Here is a 20,474-nt window from a genome sequence, read left to right as displayed (position 1 = left end):
TTATGTGTTTGTGATCAAAACTTAAATGGTCACTTAAATTAAAAGGATAATGAAAGGTACTTGGTGGGAAAATGCAGAGAGGCAAAAAAAAAACAACTTTTTTAATTACTTGAACTACTGTATCATATCAAAATAAGATAGACTAACATGGTCTTTACAGAAAGCCATGCTGAACTGTGCAAATTTTAGACTCAGTTTCTCTTCCAAGTTTTGGATTTATTCTAATGAAAATGCCGTGAAAGTGCAAGTGGGGGAAAAAGTGAAAAACACATGAAAATGGCAGTCTGAGCCATGCAGATTTTACATAGCTCTTGGAAGGAATGAAGCCTTGGTCCACTTCTGCTCCATTTGTTTTTATGCTGTGTCAACCCCAGTGAGCTTTGTCAACTTTTAACAGGTCCTAGCTATGGGATATTTTAAAATGGGTGAAATAAATATGAAATGCACAGTGCAAGGAAAGTGTTTATTATGCATCTGACCTTGCCTCAGGTAGCAGACATGGTAATGTAATGAAATCCTGCCTGCCCCTGGGGCTCCAGAGCTCTTTGAAGTTAGTAGGTGCCCCATACCTGACAGAGGCTGGGGTTTGGTGTCCTGCTGGACTTTCTGACAGGGCTGAGCATTTTCTTTGTTGGTCTTTGCAAGTTTTAAAGTAGGGATGAGTCTTCTATTTTGTTTTGAAGAGAAAGCTAAGGAAAGAAGGCAGTGCTGTAAATACATCTGTCACGCTGTTTTGCTTTAATAATTGCCTTTTCACTTGATTTAACTCAAGAATGTCTTATGTGTTTCTAGTCTCCTGAAGAACAATTCCTTTTGAAGTGCAGAAGGAATTTTACTGAAATAGAACAGTTTTAGGGTCCAGTTACACAGTTCTTATTCATATGGATGAGCACACATGTGAACAGTGCCACTGAGTTCCCTGGGAACAGATATGTCAAGATTGCACAAACATGCCACAGGACTTTTATCTGACGTAGGACAGGGTGACCAATTCCTGTGTTTGTAATCTCATATATTTAAGTAGTTTCAACAGTGATTATTAAAATGCCTGGCTTGTGTTTCCGGTTTATGAGGTAACAATCAGGTCTCAGACCAAATCAACACAGAAGCCGAAAGTTGTAGTGCATGTAATAGCTGACCTGGGAGGCTTCTGGCTTTGGAATTCACCCAGCCTGTGATATGGTCATCATCAGATTAAAGGGAAACATGTGGAAGTCATTGCCAGCATTAACAACATTAAGTCATTAACAGCAGAGGATCCAGTTTAAGATATACCTCTCAGGAGTTCTTTTCCAAGCGACTGTAAGTTGCTGTGATCAAGACCTGACAAAGCATTCCGACACCTACATTTAGGAGACTTCTAAGTCTTTACAACCTTGAGTTAAGCACTGGGGATTGATTCAGTACATTTGAAGAGTTAGATTCCATATATTTGGTGAGTTATACTGATATGGGAATTGTTACAGCAGGTAAGGGAACAATGTAAGTATGCACACCCAGCTAATGGGGAAAGCTGAGCTCGGGGACACAGTCTTATATCCTACCTCTGTATGCTACTTAGGGCTGAATGAAGAAACCACTACCCACTTGATAAGCAAAGCAGAATTTAAAGAACAAGGTATTTAAAGAACAAGGCAAAGTTTATTTCCTAAAAAATGGCATCAGCCTGGTGATTATAGCATTTTCCTGCAATGGGGGATTTTTCTACTCATGCCCATTCTTCAGTATTCAAGAGAAGCAAGATCTAGCTTTTCTGGGGAAAGGTATTCTCTACATCTTCTGCTGAAATTGTTGAGGACAAAGACACTCAGGATTTTTTGGGTGAGAGAGTAGGGACCAAGTATACACGTAACAAATACATCAGCGTGTGTGACAGGGATAGGCAAGCCTTAGTTTGTTGATCCTTGGGTCTAGGACTGATTCTTTATCATGCCCAATTATATTTAATGCATAGAATCATAGAAAGACTTGGTTTGGGCTGCCCAGGGCCCCACTCAAACTGGCCTTGAATGCCTCCAGAGATGGGGCATCACCTGATCTCTGGGCAGCCTGTGCCAGTGCCTCACCATCCTCTGAGTAAAAAATGTCCTTCTAAAACCTAATCTAAATCTCTCACCTTTCAGTTCTAGTGATTTCTCCTTGTTCCATCATTATCTGCCAATGTAAAAATCATGGAATCATAGAATGGTTTGGGTTGGGAGGGACCTTTAAGATTTTCTAGTTCCAGCTCCCCCTGCTATGCAGGGGCCCTTCTTATTAGATCAGTTTGCTCAAAGCCCCATCCAGCCTAGCCTTGAATGCCACAGCCTTACTGGACAACTTTTTCCAGTTTTCTCACCACCCTCACAGTAAAGAATTTCTTCATAATATCTAGTCTAAATCTACCCTCTTCAAGTTTAAAACTATTTCCCCTCCTCCTGTCAGTACATGCCCTTATAAAAAGTCCCTCCGCAGCTTTCCTGTAGGCTCCCTTCAGGTACTGGAAGAAAAAAGTCAGTCTCCCTCATGTTTAATGCATGTAGGAAAGCAATTCTGTCAGTTCAACTCTAAAGTCTGACCATGATGTATTTTTGTTGTTTTTGATTGCCTTGCTTTTGATGGGCCTTTTGTTAACCCAGAAGGAAGAGGGAAGGGTGTTAGCCAGGTTGTTCCTCAGAAGTTTTTGTCCATTCTGAAGTAGCTGAGGGCTTTGTTGATGAAGATGTAGATCTGCTTTATTACATTGTAATAGGGTCCAATGCCAAGTTATTGTCCTGTTTGCTTAATTTTGTTAAAGCATTGTGAAACTCTAAAGGATAAGATTTCTGCTGCAACTGGAAAGACATGGTCCAACAAAGCCTATAACTTGTGAAGGAAATAGTAATAAGATACATTTGATTATCTAATGTCAGCAAATCATTTTTACTTTTGCCTCTTGTATTAGTATAAACACTTCAGGTGCAAAGTGATAAATCCCATGTGCTTGTGTTAGAACAATGTGTGTTCACTTTATTAGGGTGTATTATGTCTATGAATGCGGGCATGAAATAGTTTATGGGTAGAATTAATATATTTTCTTACCAACTGGCATAGATGGAAAGATTAGACATTCTGAGGCACAAAAAAACTGTTTTTGGTCTTTCATAGAACCAGTAGACTCAAAACTCAATATCATGTCTAAGAAAATGTTAAGTGAAATTATATATTCATACAACAGTTTTAAAAAGAACAATGGTACCTATGAAATGGAGATGTTAATGCGGGAGTGCAGAAGTAGAGAAACATGTTAAGCAGTTATCTCAAAGGTGAAATGGAGAGGAAGTTCAATTTATAGTCTAAGGAACAAGGGGACATGTTAGTTTAGTACACAGAAGTTATGAGGTTTTATAAAATTAATATTTCTGAGCTGAAGGTATCAGATATCAAGTTATGAATTGATTCCCAGGATCATCACCAATAAGAGTAGTTTAGTTTTCTGCTGGGGACCAGGACTATAGATCAGTGTCTTCATGAGAAATATCTCCTGACTGTCAGCAGTATTTCTGATCTACTTGCATAGCTACTGTGACAGCTATTAGAGTCCCATAGGCAGTCCATTACATTCCAGACCCAAGGACACCAAAGTGCATGATGTAAGGAGGTTCATTTTGATAGTAGAGAAGCAGAGTTAGAAGGAACTATTCCTTATCAAATTAAACTCAACAGCTATTCTCAACTCATGCAGTTTTGAAATCTGCACCTTCTTTATCAGATCTGGAAAGGGTTATATGCCAAAAATACATGTAATTTTTCCAAATAGTTCAACTAGTTTGATAATAGCTCAGCCTTAAAATCCGCTTTATCCATGTGCTTAGGTTAGAGCATGCAGAGGTCCGACTAGAGACTGATATTCATCTTGCTGTTGTTTCTTTTTCTTTAAATTGTTCTGCAGAGGCCGGTATCTCCTTTCAACTTGCTTACTGTAAAAATACTAAGACTGAGGAACGTCCGGAAGGCAGACTTGCGTAAGTACTTCTGTAGTTTTCAAATATTGCTTATAGTTTCTTATTTGGTCAACATTACTGTCCTCAAGTTGTGTGGGAATACTGAAATGTATTGCTATAAGTTTGTAAGTACTATTTTTACTGTGATCCTAAGTACTGCTTTTTGCACCTTAGTGTAAAGAGGCCAATCTAGGCAAGGTGGTGCATTCAATTTCAGGTTTCATGCCTTGTTGTATGAGACTTATTTTAGAGTGCATCATCAACATGATGTTTACCAGAATCATGCTGAATGTGTCTCAAAATGAATTGTCTTCTCAAGATTTCACGCAGTTTAGCAGTTTCTAAGGAAACCAAATATGTGTTTTAGTTCCTGTACTGTATATTTTGGGATTTTATCTAGTGTGATGGGTAGAGAGTAGAGAAAGCTTGTCATAAGTTGGAACTGGTTACTTAAAGGAAGAATGTTGTTGGAACATGTGGAAATTATGCAACAAGATTATTTTTGAATGAACGCTTACTATCATGGAACAAATCTTTGTTTCACTCACTCATGGTATTCTGTATTACTTAATCCTATGTTTTCTGCAATGCAATACTAGTGTACTTATTTATTGGGTGTCTTCAGTTTACTCCAAGAGAATATTCTATTTACTATTTATGTCTCGATGCTTTTTTACTCTAGAAATCACAGATTTTATTTCCATAATATCTACCTTGTCACACATACTATTTGCAAAGCTACAGAGTCTTATAAGTTGTGAAGTTCTGGGTTTCTTAGAGGTTAAAGATGTATTTTGATTTTCATAGACATGCACTTGATAGTTGTAGGCTTTGTATGCACTGCATTTTTACTTAACAAAAAACAGCTATTCAAATGCTTACGTGGTGATTTGCATCAACTAAATATGTGATTTGAGTGAGTAGTCACTGCAATTGCACCTGCAAACCTGCATGCTCAATTGTGTGTGCATTTGTGTATTCCAGCAGGTCACCTGCTTATGCTTCAATTCATTGTGGTTGTTCACAGGAAAAAAAATTACTCACAATCATTGCTTGCCACAGTGAATAGTATGGCCTTTCTTCATGAAGCCAACTGGTTTGTTTGTCACAACATATTGACTTATTTCCTTGTATTCTGGTCCCAAGAATGGATGCATATTGTATATTTCTTCTCTTAAAATGCCCCAAATTTAGAACTTGAGTATGGCTTTCCACAGGTTTGTTTAAAGCATATTTGGCAGAGAATTCTCAAGCAAGAGTGTCTTCTCCTGCAAAAAATTTGTTTTCTGAACAGTTTGGAGTCTTTTTGCCTGTAGCCAGAAGGACATGTTCTGAGGCACTGAAAAGGCACTTGAGAATCCAAATATTTTAGTTTTCCTAGAAACCTCAGTATTTTAGGCTGCAGGAAGAAATCCATTTTCTATCTAATTTTATAATACAAATGATATGCTTCTTGTTAGAATCGTAAGTTAATGCTTTTTTGCTCTGCTTTGGCTTTTGTTTTTGCTCTGATTAAACTTCGATGTTCCCCATTCCAGTGTTTTTTTCATATTTTACCCTGCTGTTGTTCCAAAGTAAGATAACTTTAATAGGTTTAGGTATAGGCCTAGTAATTTAGACTGTGCTTTGGACCTAGTTCTGGCTGTGATGTGGAATCCTGGGCAAGTTATTCAAGTTTTCTCAATGTACTTAATTGCTTAATCCTTACATTGCCACAGTGAAGTAAATCATTGGTGTGTGTCAATCTCTTTGAAAATGGAAACTCCACTATTAATCACCATTAACCATTTGAATTTCCATCTGCCTACACTTGTGCCTTTGCTGAAGATTTGATTGGTCACATCCTTCAGATCAGGGCTGGCCAAATCAGGCACCACCTGGATACGCTGTGCTTCCCACGGCAGTTACTTAGCTCCCTCAGACTACAGTAGTGTTGTTAGCTGTGTGATGAGGGCGCAGCTTCAGCAAAGTATTATGGTAGAAAAACCCAATTCTTTAACTGTTACTGAAGGATAAAGAGGAAATAACATGAAGAAAATTATATTTAATGTGACATAGTAACACTGCTACACATTTTAGGTGTGTTGCAGGGACTGACTAGGAGTTGAGTTATTTGACCTCTTGACTCATAAGGTTCTTTTGAGAACCAAATGACTTGTAAAGCATTGCTAACATGAAATTGGAAGAATATATATTGCATTCTATGTATGAGACCAGGGTCATTACATCCTGTACCGACCTTCTGTAAGTTCCTCTCTGGCAATTTTCCATCTGAGTGTGAAGGGTTAGAATATGGAAGGAACTGACATCTCTGGTGGTGCTTTCTTTCCCAGATAGGAGTGATGGCAGGATTTGTCAGTCTGCCGATAGGGCGGTAGAAGGGAGTAGGATAAACTATAATGTAATGGTGAAAACTTTTTGAGGAAGATACCACTTCTAAAAATTGTCAAATGTATTAATCAAAAATAAATTGCTACATTGTGATTAACAGAGGAATGATACCTTTTGGCAAAACAAACAAACAAAACGCAAAAAAAACAAAAACAAAAACAAAACCAAAAGAAAACTGTATTCATTTAAGCAATTACTTGACTAAAGGCTTTCGACTACTTTAAAGTCCATCGAAAATGAGGAGAACATACTAGAAGACAAGCCTCTTTGCTCTGATGTGAGTGCCGCTTGGACAGTAATATACTGATAGATGCTCTTGTACTTTGGTAGTGTTAAACTACTTCCTGCTCCAGTCATTGAGCAGTCATGAGTATAGAGTTTACTGCAACATGGATAGGTGTACATCTATAGCAAGTGCTACTGCAAGTAAAGAGTAATGTTTTAAAAGAGAAATAATTTGACCAAGATTAAAAAGTGGGAATCAGCATGATAAACATGCAAGGATGTTTCTGTTTTCCAGTGAGTACTTCATTGTATTATTTATTCCTTAATCTACATGCTTCAGGAAAAATCCCCTATGGTGTTATCTCAATCTTATTGGTGATAAACAGATATTGCAGTATTTCTTTCTCTTGACACATCATCAATCTGCTCTTTTTGTTATACAGTCACCCTTTCAGATTGCTATGTGACGTTGTGGTTGCCTACTGCCTCGTCTGAGAAGGTTCGGACCAGAACCATCAGGAACAGCAAAAATCCAGTCTGGAATGAAGCTTTCTGTTACAAGATTGACCGACGAGTGAAGGTAATGAAAATAAATGCTTTTCACTATTCACTACCTGCATGTAGTCAATAGATCTTGCAATGCTACAGCAACTACAATGTTGCTTGCATCCTCCTTGGTACTATAATCTGTTCCATCTGTTTGGTACTTAGATGTCTACTATTCTGAAACAATAAGAAGCAATTAATTTCCCCGCAGAAAATGTCCATAGTATCCTATTCCTTGTCCTAACGTATACAAGTGAAACCCAAGATAAAGATCGTATAGAAGATAAAATTAGCTCTAGGTATAGTGAATAGAAAATCCTTTAATAGCTGTGCCTGTTCTATATGCTTAGAGCCAAAGGTCACAGAACAAATGCAGTAGCATTTAATACAGTTATTTACAACAAATTCATGAGTGTTCTGCATGACAGGCCTTCCTTGCTTCCTCTCTCCAAGCATACATTCTATCAAATCAAGCCCCGGGGCAAATGTGAGGGAGATGATAGCACCTAGGCTCTATGACAGATGAATCTGCTTCTTTGTATATGCATTTATTGTTCAAGACCCATGCTCCCCAATCCCCTTCCCTTTTATGTTTCTTGCAGTCCTTCTTCCTTCTTTCCTTCAAAAATTGGAGAGAAAAAGAAAGCCTAGTCTTGAGGTTTTCCTGCCTTACGGAGTTCTTTGAAAGACAGTATTGAAAGAAAACCACAATATTCTTAACATCTCTTTGCAGAATGTGCTGGAGCTGAAAGTTTGCGATGAAGACACAATCACCAGGGATGATGAACTCTGCACGGTTCTCTTTGACATAGATAAACTTAGTGTAGGACGTACTGTTCGAGTGAAGTTTCAACTGAATCCACAGGTGAGCAATGGAATCAGTGAGCATGAAAACTAATTTTCGTCCACCAAAATATATCCTAATATAGCATTTTCCTACAGTTTCATTGAACTGTATTTCTTTGTTATTATCAGAAATAATTAAATCCCTATAGCAGTGCTCCATGCCAGTTTGAACTTTTGTAATAATAACACAGCTAATCCTTTGCATTCGGAATTGAAATGTGAAAAATGGCTATTTTATGAGAATGGGCAGATAATACATCTGCATGCTTGTATGTGATTTAGATGTCAAAATATTAGTTTTAGCAAATGCTTTTTCAATATTTCAGAATTGAATACCTTTGTTTGACACTGAAGATTCTTTTGCAAATTACTCTTACGTTCAGGGAATTGTTCCAAGTGCAAGTAATAAATGTTTATTTTACACATGATATGCAACTTGTGTACGTGAAGAAAATTAATTAATATACTCTTCTTTCTGCTTTTTCCTCTTTTCAGGCACGCGAGGAGCTGGAGGTGGAGTTCACATTGCAGAACACGTGAGTAGACTCTTACATTGTATATAAACTGTTATACTCTGTACAAAAGTAGTGTGGAAAGCTTATTCATCTGTGACAGCACTTTTCAACCCTCAGTCTCCAAAGCAGTGTCTAGATATGTTCATTGAAGTCTAGTAAACTGGAATTTCAGAATTTATGATTTAAATATCTGAAACTAATTTTTGTCTGGGATGACTAATGCCTCCTGGGCACCTATGTCCTCCAGTTCTCTTTTCCTCATTGGGTTAGTATATAAGGAAGTACAAGTTAAAATACTAAAGAAACTTTGACAATTAGAAAAAGGAATGCTATGCCTTGATATCTCATATTGACCCTTTTCTGGCACTTTGATGCAGGACAATATCCGTCTCTGTAGTATGCTTTATCACTCTGGGGAAGTCATTTGAAAAGATTTTTGTTATTGATTACATGCAATATGTGTTGTTGGACTGAAAGCATTGTTAAAACAACCTTAGAAGTGAGCTGGTATTGCTGGGACCTTCATGAGGCATTCAGGGTGTTTTTGGAGGACCGTCATGCTAATATGTTGGTGAAGAATTTGGATAGTGCGATATTTGTTCCAGAAGGGGAAATCAGGAACTTGTGGAGAAAGAGCAGTAGCACAGTGTTATGTGCACAAGCAAAAGAACCTTCAGAGATAAAAAATAGTCCCAGAATCTCTTATTACAAGTCATGTAAACTTACCAGTCTGGATTGTTTGTTGTTCACTGTGTACCAAAACTGGCAGAAGGCCCTGCACCCACAAGACAAGTAGTGCCTATCACAGCTCAGGGTGTCATGAAATCAGTAACAACAATGAAATCAGTAACAATCATAAAACAAAGGAGCTCCACTAGATATTCCAAATGATCTGACTAGGGTTTTCCCATTATAGGATGATTTATGGAGTTGGTGTGTAGAATTATACTCTTGATAATTCTGTGTTTTGATGAGGGAAGTCTGGGCAGATTGTTTGGCCTGGGTGTTGTGCACAGGTGGGTTCATGTATGGGTGCAGAGGATGGAATGTGTGAGAACTGGCTGTTTGTGGAAACCGTTATTTGAATCTTGCACCTAGTTACATTTTCCTAGAGACATGTTTGGTAGATAAAGTCAGAGGGAAACCAACTTCTGCAGATTCTGAGAATTCTATTGACTGAAGGAAAATTGTTGGGACTGTACAAGTAAAAAGGATCCTTGGCACTCCCAAGGAAGAGGTTTCTCAAGGCTCACAATCATGTGTCAGTTGCTACAAGAAAGCTTCTGATCCACATTTTATTCATAGTGTGGTAACTCAGTGACTAATGCAGTAACTGTGACCTGAAGAACTCCAGAGAAAAGAGGAGAACTTGCTGCACTTGGAATCGGGAATGTCACTGAGTGGATCCAACAGGCCTGGAAAATGAAAAACACTTGGGGAAATACGCTTCTTAAGGTGGATAAATGTTTTCCCTGCTATCCCTCATTCACGTTTCTTGCACGTGCATGGAAGTTGATGGTGTTCTGCCTATCAATCAAGTCTGAAATAAACGTGTGAGCACACTGAAACAATTAAAAATAGTTTCCCAGAGAGCCTCCTTGCTAAGGATACTGAGGTGGCTTTTTGTTTGGTTGTTGTTGTTTTTCTGTCAACACAGAAAAGTGTTCTATCAGGAATAATGAATGAAAGGGTTGATGGACTAAAATTAGAGACTACGGATTACGTTACCTGTGATAAGCTACAGAGATCTGAAACACTGAAGTAGCTGGGATGGGTCACCAGTAAACTATGGACCAAAGTGACCTCTTCTGTGGTGAACAAGCTCAGCAGGTTTTGGCAAGGCAGCCAAACAAGAATCCTTGGTTGTTCAGCAAGGGATAAAATGAGCCCTGGGGAACATAATATGTGCTTTGAAATTTCTGATTGAGAGAGACACCCACATGGGGAATTTCAAACAGGAAAAGGAACAGCATCCAGGAAAAAAAATAGGGACATTACCCTGTAGAGAGACAGAAGGATGTTAGTGATGCTGGCTCCTGATTAGATGCAGAAAAGATGTACTGCTGTCAGAGATAGCAAATGAGACCTCTTTGCTGAAGCCAGGCTCCCTGAATCAAGGTCTGACTGTTGCAACTTGAGGGAAACTGGTGGTTGCTGAGCCAAGCTCATGAAGTGGGCACAGTGAAGCTCTGCAGGAAAATACTGAGGAATAGATCTCTTCAAAATGAGATAAGATATTTAGTGGCCAAAAAACCAACTAGAAGACTGTGTGAGCTCCTCTTCTTGTGATGTTAACAGTCATCTTAAAGAGTTAGCCTGTCCCAAAAGCATCACTGGACTAGAGAAGTGTTGACAGTATTAGAGATAATTTTCAGAATTACAGCTTACCACGTGTGATACTTTCTAAAATTATCATATTATGATGAGAACGTGCTTTTAAAAGAATCTTTTTTTTCCTATTTTTTTTTAAATTTGACAGTTTATCTTGGAAATGATTATTATACTGTCTGACTTTATCTATTTATCTGAAGTAGCTTGTCATTTCTTCCTCGTCTTTATCGCAGACTTTACAGATTACCAATTGCAAAAATTACTATATTAGCCTGTTCTTCATTTCCAACACTTCACATGAATAATATCATACAGGAGATGTAATCCCAGGCCAAGTAAGTCTCCTGGGTTGCACCTATGATAGTGGCTTTGTCACTCCTATTTTTGTTTGCCTTACTGCGAAAGTTGTTTATGGGTTACTTTTACAGAAGACTGTTGCAAAAGTTCCCTTTTGATACAGAAGTGGACTGTGTGAAACTGGTTTTGGTATTTGTTCCTGTTTTGTTTAAAACTTTTTGCTTTGATAGCTTGGTTTCTACAACTGCATGATGAATGCCCTCTCTAGTTTTGCCTCACTCTTGTTCCATTGCCTGCAATACTTTCAAACATACCTCTTCGTGCTGCCACTACGCATGGCATGCACTGAGAGACAGACGTTTGATCCTAACGGCACAGAGAGGAAGGCATGCTCCTTCCTCCAAGTACTTTTTCACCAGCAACCAAGAAAAGGGATTGCAAACACCCATCCAGTGTTTTATGGGCCCATAGCATGAGCCCAGCTGGCATGAGAGCTGCTGCCCTTGAGCAGCAGTGACAGAAAAGGTAAGGTCGTTGTACACAGACTGTGGAATTGCATGTCTTAGTGCTTTTTGTGTTACTTTGTGGTGATTACCAATAGTAACACAGGCTTTCTCCCTCATGTTTCCCCTGGTAGGGTCCAGCAACAGCATGAGCCTTTACGGATTGCTGGGGAGACTGGGTCTCGCTGGACTCGGTGGCTTCGCTCCCTCAACATCCCTCTCCCTTCTGACTTTTACTGAAGATTGGGCCTGTTATTAAGTGGCCACAAATAGACTTCTGATGAACTAAAAGGTACTTCAAGTTTCAAAGGAGAAGTCTGACGGGCCCAGAGTATTTTTGGCTCTGATGATCTTCTTTTTGGTCTCTTTCTATCTTTCAGATATCCTGATTTGAGGAGGTGCATCTCTAACAATTCTTAGAAGAATGAAGGACTACTCTTACACAGCCTTTCACCTTAGCCCTTTTTTTTTTTCCTAAAAGTGAAAGACAGTGCTTAAAATTAAGCCCACTTAATGCAAATGAATGTAAATAGATGTACAAAAAGTTGTATAAAACTTGAATGTTAATTATTAAATTATGGCAAACATATGATTTTTAGAAAATAAAAGCCTTTATTTCTTTCTGTAGTTCTGCTGTGTTGCTTTGAGAAAGTTTCCCTGTGTGTCTAGGGAGCAGCAGATCATGCCTTCAGTTTGGTTTGGGCGCTGCTGAGGAAACTTAGTGGGCTGAGTCTCAGCCTGCTGAGGGCTGAGTAGTGTACTGTTCTTATATGTATTTGTGTCAGGAAGTTTCAAGTCCTGAAGGAGCACATAAGACAAAAGTTTTAAGTCAAGGAAGATAATCGCCCAGCAATCTCTTAAGGCTAATATGTTTTTTTTAAATTGAAATAGCTCCATCCTCCATCTTTCTCTCAGGTCATCAGAAAAGTAGCCTATCCTATGCAGATGCGACTAAAAAAGAAAGGAGGCAGCTGGATCTGACACAAAGGAATTATGATTTTGTACATAGGTGGCTAAAAGTTGACTCTCCGGTGAAACAGAACATGATTGTCTACTTTAATTGGAGTTGTAATGTAAGAATACAAGTGACATTGACTTCCCAACAGTATTGACTATTTCATTATAAACCAGGTATGATGGAAGGAAGAAAAGGAAGTTTGATCTGGAGCAGGTGTTGTGTTGCAGAGGCATAGGATGGAGGAAGTGATCAACTGGGTCACAAAGCCCATCAGTCTTGGGTACCCCATTTGATAGATATTTAGTGGGGAAAGATGTCCAGGGTTTCTGTTCCTGTCTTTCCCTGGTGCAGGCCATGCTGTGCTCCCAGCTGTCTGAGTAAAGCCAAGACCTGCATTATAAAGGCCACAGGTTACAAACTGTGATGGAGGAGAGGACAGAAATGTTACTATATGTAACGAGAGTCATGTGATAGCAGGCTGTTTGTTAGGGAAACTGACAGCTAGTAAGTGTGTTAACTAACAAATTAGTCAATAAATGGATATTATTCAGTACCACAAACATAGGTAAAATATTCAAAGGTCCCAGTCAGAAGAAATGCTAAGAACTCTTCCGCACTCAGCTCCTCTGTGTTTGATTTCCAAAGCTTCAAAGAAAGGTGAATGTCTTTGCTCTTTTAAAAACAAATGTACAAGTCATCAGGTTAAAATAATAATGTCTGTCCTATTCAGTGAACGGCAGAAGCCTTGAAACTCAGTATCCAAAAGTCCAAAGCACAGTGTGTAGAGGAAGCAATAAATGGCAGCAACTGGGCTTCCTTACCATAATGGTCACACAGCTTCTACCTCTAAAGGGATGTCTCTTCCGGCAGTGCTCAAAGCTTGTGCTGTCCTAGTTCTTTCCACTGGTCTTCCAAGTCATTTGGTGCAACAGTTCAGATTCTGATTTGAAAGTCATGCTTTGGACCTCAGTTTAACTTTATTCTTTGTTGATACCAAGAACTCAAATAATGCTACGTTCTTCTGGATATTTACCTCCATCAGGAGGCATTTTTCCTTCTCTTTCCATGTTCGTCTTAACAGCATATGCAGGCTGAAATCTTTTAGTATCTGTCCAGCTGTTTCTCTGCTGTCCTAGCACTACTTCATGGAATATATGAGTATAGTGACGCTATTAGATATGTAAAGTTTGACTACAAATAAGTGGGCAAGTTTGAAAGCAATCCTGAGTTGCAATTATACCCATTCTCCTTACAGATAGAAACACGTAAGTATGTTCTGTGCCTGATGTTCTTTGAACTCATATAACATAATCTTTCGATAGGAGATGATCCTACAAAATTCAGAAATAAGTAACTGTTTTCCTGAGTTTGCTGCATTAAGCCAAATTGTAGTGGTGGCAGTTGTTTTTGTTTTTTTTTTTTCTTGAAGGAAAACATTGGTTTGGAAATGAAACTTTAAGTTGTTTATCAGATCTGAAATTCTGGGAGAATTCTTTGTCATGAGAAATTCTATGAAGCTATTTTCATTCATTAAATTCGAATAGTCTATGATAATATTCTCATAAATTTGATAATAATGTAATTGATCTGATTTTAAAGGAAGCTTAATATGTGGTTTCTGCTGAGATGTGGTACATATCTCAAGTGTATGATTGTGTGAGACTACAGTGTGTATAATCAATAGCTTGTAAAGTCTGAATAGATTACTCATACTTTCTGCATTGGATTGAGGAGTTGGTGCAAAAGTCCTATGATTTTAGACATCTGTTTTAATGAGGAGCTGCTTGCTTATTTTTTTGGTGGTGTGATTTTTTTTTTGGTTTTGGTGGAAAAAGTATTTAAGAATCTAAGAATTAGTTTCTGCAGTATATGAACCAATTTCTGCCCTTAGATGATTAAGTAGAAACACATCGACATTTAATATATGGCGCATATATTAAAATTTCACATATTAAAATTTCACATCCAACTTGCAAATGTCTTAATAGATGTGAGCGTCTTTGTCTTTATACTTCTATGGTAACCTGAGCAACTGGGTTTTTTCTGGGGTATAATAACTTGGGCCAAACTGTGTAATGTTCAAAATGATCAGAATGGCTGTAATGGCTCCAACTCAACTCAAACTCACTATATTCTGAGTTAAACACTTCATTAAAGGAAGTGTGAAAAATGACGTAAGTAAAAGCCACGCTTCATATTTTATCATGGGACAAGGATGGAATTACCAGTCAGTCTGCTAGAATTTTGCTTGTTAACATCTTTAAAACATTTCTGAATTGAGAATGAATATGAAAGTTGAAAGTGTCAAACTGATGGGGGAAAGTATTTATCTGAAATGTTCTTTCCATTTTATTTTTCAGTCTGGACTATCCTGATGGCATCATTACTAATGGAGTACTAGTGGTAATTATTTCTTACAATCTTTTCTATGCCTATATAACAAATGTGCATACTTGTAACTTGGAGAACTGAGTTATGTCCCAAAAACTGTACTGCCAGCAACATTGTCCTACAGAGAAGAAAGGCACTGATGAGTAGTTTCCTACAAATTGTTTCTACTTTATGCCCCATACTAGCAAGAGTTAATGAAAAAAGTGATAAAACACTCTATTTAGAGTCCCGTATCTCAAGACTCCTATTATTTTAAACAGGTCTCATCTTCCTCACTTCCTTGGCTCTCCAAGTTCAAAGCAACACATGAGTTGTTCCTCTTTACTTTCCAACCCAGAAAAATACCATGTCAGTATTATCTCTTAAATAACAGTAATAATAGATAATAGCTGTGTTGCCATTGATCAGCTAGAGGGGTTGGTTAAGAACAGTATGAATCACTTGCAATGACATTTACGTTTTCTTAATCATCATTTGTCCTCTCTTGTTACAGGCTCGTGAGGTTTCCTGTTTGGAGGTCAGAGTGGATACAGGGAAGCTGAAGCAGCAATCCACAAGTGAGGTTATTGCTTCATTAACCTATTGTTTTTGTGTTGTGATTCAGTCAGTATAACAGATGTTGAAAAATTAATGATCAGTTGTGCATGTTACTTTAGCTGTGTCACATAATACTTAGTTTTGCCATGTTCTGCCTTGCAGAAAAAAATGTATGTGTCAAAATTCAAGTTAATCAAGTATTTGGTTCCATGGCAAATTTTAAATTGATGCAAAAATAATGCCGTCTACACCTTGGCCTGCCAAGGGAGGTGGTAGAGTTGCCGTCCCTGGCAGTGTTCAAGAGGCACCTGGAAGAGGAGCTACGAGATATGGTTTAGTTTGTGCTAGCAATGGTAATGAGAAGACAGTTGGACTAGGTGATCTTGCAGGTGATTTCCAACCTTGTAATTCTGTGATTCTATAAACTAAAAAATTGGAAAAAAAACATTACGTTCTCTTTAGCTATTACTTGTTCAATATGAAAATTGTTAAGTAAGTTTTAAAGTTATAAGTTTCTTTTTCTTTTTAAAAGTTTTAATATAGAAAAATACTTATTTTGTACACTTGATTTGAGATTGAGTATGTCCAAGGTTTCTGCATATTCAAGGCCGTTTCTGTTTTGGTAACACAGTTCTCATGGAAGAGTAATGACACAAGGTATGTGTCAATTATTTTGCACTATTTTGAGTTTGAAACAATACGAAAGATGAACCAGAACAAGCAGATACCAAATAAATGAATCTTTTGTTCAATGTGAATAATCCTAAATTCCTTTAAACTAACACTTCTTTAAGTCTAAGTTTCAGTTCTACTTATTCATGGGAAGTGTAATAACATAATAGCATTTCAAAAGTGTGTGATTTCTGTTTAATGACTTAAAAAGTGTGTGATAATGATTAATGACTTATACAAGTCTACCAAGTGGTTCTATATTAGTTTTTGGCCACCCAATGTTTACTTTATTATTGAGGTATAAGAAAAATCAGACAAAAAGCATGCAGAGTAAAAACATATTTCAGTTATCAATTATGTATGTTTGCTTGGAATAGTTAAATGAATTTTTGTTCCCTGCCCTTATATTTAGATCAGGAGCTTACGTTCACAGTAAAAGGATCCCATGAAGGAAGCCAGAAGATTTCCTTGGGGTCTGAGCCCAGCATTCAGATCATTGTATTTCACTGCACCATAAATGACCAGACAAGACTGGACATCGTGTTACCAGAAGAGGTACATTCCTCTTCTGTATGTTAGAATTAACCATCGTAATGTTAGCTGAAAAAAAAATAAAAAATGAAGCCAACCAGTCTTCTTAAAAGCAGAAGTGCTAGAGATTATACAAACGTTTCATGTGCATCCCTGCTGCTTTTCACATTATTTCAGCTGGCTGACAAAAATGGAACTCAGGAATATGGAGTCCTCTCTTGTCCTCTGAATTCACTCCCTTTGCAGAAGGAAATAACAGTAGAAGAGGTGAGTGATAGAGAACTTTTTTGAAATAAATATTTTAGAACTGTTCTTAATTTTTTCCTACTAGAAATAAGGTCACCAAGTGAGAAAAAGTGCTGTGTAAGACTATACAGATATTTGCTGAAAGTGTTTAAAAATAATAAAGATTGTCATATTCACTTTCATGAAACAGATGGTAGCAATCATTGTAGTAATTGCTTAATAGTTGTAAATCTACATACCAGAATTAGAATTAAGGAGTTTCAAGGGGAAAAAAAAAAAATGGCCACATGCACATGTATTCCATAAGTTGTTATTGGAATAGTTTCACAACGGCTATTAATTAAAAGGCAGTTCCAAATATGAACTTATTGAGATTTTACTTCAATATTGGTGTTAAGAGAGTGGTTTGTAATATTTTGTAACATTTTTTGTAGTATTTGTAATATTTTTCAGTGAGGCTATTTGGTGGTTCTTGCTCTAAGCATGCACGCTCAGTGTAATGTGTGAGTTCATTGTCCCAGGCAGGCTTATTAGATAAGAGAAAATTTGTTTCCAGAACAGAGAGTGTGACGTTGTTTAATTGTACAAAAATAATACACCCAGACATATGAATTATCATTTGAGAACCTCATTCTTTGCCTGAGCTTGAAGGAGGGGGTAGCTATTTTTAAAATTTATTGGCAATTAACTTTGTTTTCTTGATTTCTAGGATCAATCCTTTGAGTTGTACTTAACATCAAGAAAATGGTAAGATAGCCTCCTTTTATCCAAGTGTCCAGGATTACTGTAAACAATTATCTAGGGCTTTTTCTCTAGTCAGTGGAGAGAGGAAAACTTACCACGTGAGTGTTTTGTCCTGTACTCAGGTGGTGCCCGAGGTAAGTACAAGTGAAAAAATTAACAAATGAGAAGTGAAAGAAACAACAAATGTTCCTTCTCCTGCTTTACTTAGCAAAACGTGTACTGGGACCTGACCAGATGCACCTTTGACTAGCAGTTAGTGGGAACACATTGGTGCCAGTGATGGATAACAATGAAGAGAATGAGGTTTTATGATACAAATGAAAACTTGGTACTGTTTACACTGTTATTGCTCTTGGATGACATGCAGAAGGGAAGCAACATCGATTTACAGAGCATAGGAGGAGTTTGTGTAGATAAAATGTAGGGCATGGGTAAGAGAGCCTCCTGTTCAATCCCAGCCCATTACATAATCTGTTGAATTGTAAATCCTACAGACTTAGAGAAAGTGAACAACAAGAAGTGCTAGAGTTTTTTGACTATCTCTAAGACAGTTGTTTGCTTTTAGGAGGTCAATCAAGTCACCTTATTTTTTTTTTTTCAAAATTAATCTGGCATGTACCAAATTTACTGGAGAACAGAAAATACTAACAACAGCCCTTCAGATTTCTGTGTTCCTAGACATTAGTGAAGGTGAAGGTGATGTTCAGAATAGAATTTGCGGCCACCAGAGGGTGGTGTGACACAAAAGATTTGAGCACTATTGAGAATACTTTTTTTTTTTCTTTTTTCCCCCTCCCCCCGCAATAAGCATATTTGCTTCTTGGGAAGGCACAAAAAAATAAATTGCTGTTTGGTTTTGTACTTTCTCTTCTGCAAAATCGTTGGCTTGTGCTTCACGTTTCTCAAGGGATAAAATTCAGTGTGGCTGCTCACATGGAAAAAATGATGGATGGTCATATATTTGCAAGATTAAGTTCATAAATGCTTAGCTAGAAATCACACTGGTAAAAGGCATAAAGTATCTGTGTAGCTATGAATGAGCTTATCTGTAAGCACAGGTGAACAGACCACCATAAAGTAATACAGGCGGAATGCTGCAGAGAAAAACACAACTCACTCTGAGCATCACACAAACTGCCTAGTGCTACTCACCTGTTTATCTGACACATTTCCATAAACAAAGACAGACAGCTCTGTAAAGCTTCTCAAGTGCTGTCTGGATTTCATAAGACAGTCTGAGCAGAGCGATGTGATGCTGTGGGACTTGTCCTGAGTTTCAAGCTCCATTATACACCTCGACAGGACCTCTGCTTTCACATGTTAGTGAGCAGATGAAACCTGAGAACAGACAACACTGGTGTCATTTGAGTTTTCTTGGATGTCATGGTGATAGAATGGAATGGATACAGAAAAAAGCCACTCTTTTTTGGTGATCTTTCTCTGCTCCCATTCACAAGAGATCTAAAGTACCTTGGGAACTTCTTTTATCATTGCTACCTTTTGCTGGCAGTAGAAATGCTTATTCTGTTCTTTGCTCAACGTGCAGACTTGGCAATGTTTGTTTATGGAATTTGCAGACCCTTACAGGTCCTGATACTGGCTATAGCTGACGCATGTATTGATTTGTCCCTTTGCCTGTTCCAGCTCAGGAGATCTGGATGTGCGTCTAGGGTACAGCCTGTGCAGGGAGGAGCAAGACTTCCTGCTGAAAAGAAAGAAATATGTTGCTGCTGCTCTGAAGAAGATCCTTAATTTGGAGGAGGATCTGAAGGAGCATGAGGCAAGCCATGCGATCCCCAGTGGCAACTTCTCCCCAGGAATCAGAGCTTGGCTCACAAACTGAGACAAGAAATAAAGCAGCTTAGTTAATGCCATTTTTCTAGAGCAGGCCTGCTGTCTAGAGCAAGAGGTAACCAAGAGAAGCAGTGGTTGGTCTCTGCAGCAGCATGGAGAAATCAGGATGTGCCTTTACAGACCCCAAGACTTCTCCACAACTCTCCAGTTTAACCCATTCCTGTTAATTTTTGATGTTGCTCATGGGTCTCAGGAGGAATATTTTTGTTGGGCATACATGGGAAAGCAGGGGGATGCTGTTTGGGAAACTGCATGCTCTAGCTCAGTAGCAGAGGCAAGGCTTTCCTGCAAAAGAGTTCATGGCTTTCCTAAAAATTCTGAGATGAGAAAGCTACATTTTCTCAGATATGGGAATTAAAAGTGTTTTGGGTTGATTCTGCAGCAGAAAAGATAATGTGGGAAAATGCTTACTGGAATAAAACTGTCCAGCTGGAAAAAAAAGATTGAATCTTGTAGCACAGTTGAGATGTATAGATGAAACTTTTGATTATAAGTTGAGCTTTGTCACTGTAATCCCTGTTCTTCCTTCCACGTTTGAATCATAAGCTTTGTAATGGCTTAAGCCCAGTTATGTTGCTGAAAATCAAGAAGTATGAACATAACAATTGCAAGAATCCTCTGTAGCTGACAGTGAAAAGGAATAGAAAATTTTTTACTTATCTGTCTATGGTTTCTTGGGGAAAATGGTTGAAATGATAAGACTGAAATGGTAAGACCAAATTTCACTTTTGAAAAGAACTCATTACTCTGGATCTGCTTTTCATGTACTTAATCTCAAAATTTTGAAAATGTTCCCCTTGCAAACTCTTAAAAAACATTTTCAGCTCAAAACTATCACTAGCATTTTAATTTATGTTGAAAGAGATTGGAAAAGATAAAGAGAAAAATATGTATTTTTTGAAATTATTCTGATTTTAACTTTTTT

At 37.9% G+C, this 20,474-nt stretch overlaps 2 protein-coding genes across 2 annotated transcripts in view; both read left to right on the top strand.

The window, feature by feature from the left end:
• Positions 1–2,851, top strand: part of LOC104911085 (synaptotagmin-5-like) — a 16,343-nt gene extending 13,492 nt beyond the window's left edge. Inside the window, exon 4 of the mRNA XM_019616081.2 lies at positions 2,777–2,851. Coding sequence (XP_019471626.1) covers positions 2,777–2,851 — 75 coding nt within the window. The remainder of the gene's footprint in view (positions 1–2,776) is intronic.
• A 1,047-nt stretch (positions 2,852–3,898) lies between these two features.
• Positions 3,899–20,474, top strand: part of LOC100543408 (cytosolic phospholipase A2 epsilon-like) — a gene marked incomplete at its 5' end in the record, with an annotated part of 30,813 nt that continues 14,237 nt past the window's right edge. Inside the window, 7 exons of the mRNA XM_031553384.1 lie at positions 3,899–3,983; positions 7,022–7,158; positions 7,858–7,989; positions 8,466–8,506; positions 14,935–14,977; positions 15,459–15,522; positions 16,587–16,729. Coding sequence (XP_031409244.1) covers positions 3,899–3,983; positions 7,022–7,158; positions 7,858–7,989; positions 8,466–8,506; positions 14,935–14,977; positions 15,459–15,522; positions 16,587–16,729 — 645 coding nt within the window. The remainder of the gene's footprint in view (positions 3,984–7,021; positions 7,159–7,857; positions 7,990–8,465; positions 8,507–14,934; positions 14,978–15,458; positions 15,523–16,586; positions 16,730–20,474) is intronic.

Source organism: Meleagris gallopavo, chromosome 5 (assembly GCF_000146605.3).
Source record: "Meleagris gallopavo isolate NT-WF06-2002-E0010 breed Aviagen turkey brand Nicholas breeding stock chromosome 5, Turkey_5.1, whole genome shotgun sequence".
Lineage (NCBI taxonomy): Eukaryota > Metazoa > Chordata > Aves > Galliformes > Phasianidae > Meleagris > Meleagris gallopavo.
The sequence above is the reverse complement of the archived record's forward strand: the minus strand, read 5'-3'. Positions and strand labels throughout refer to the sequence as shown.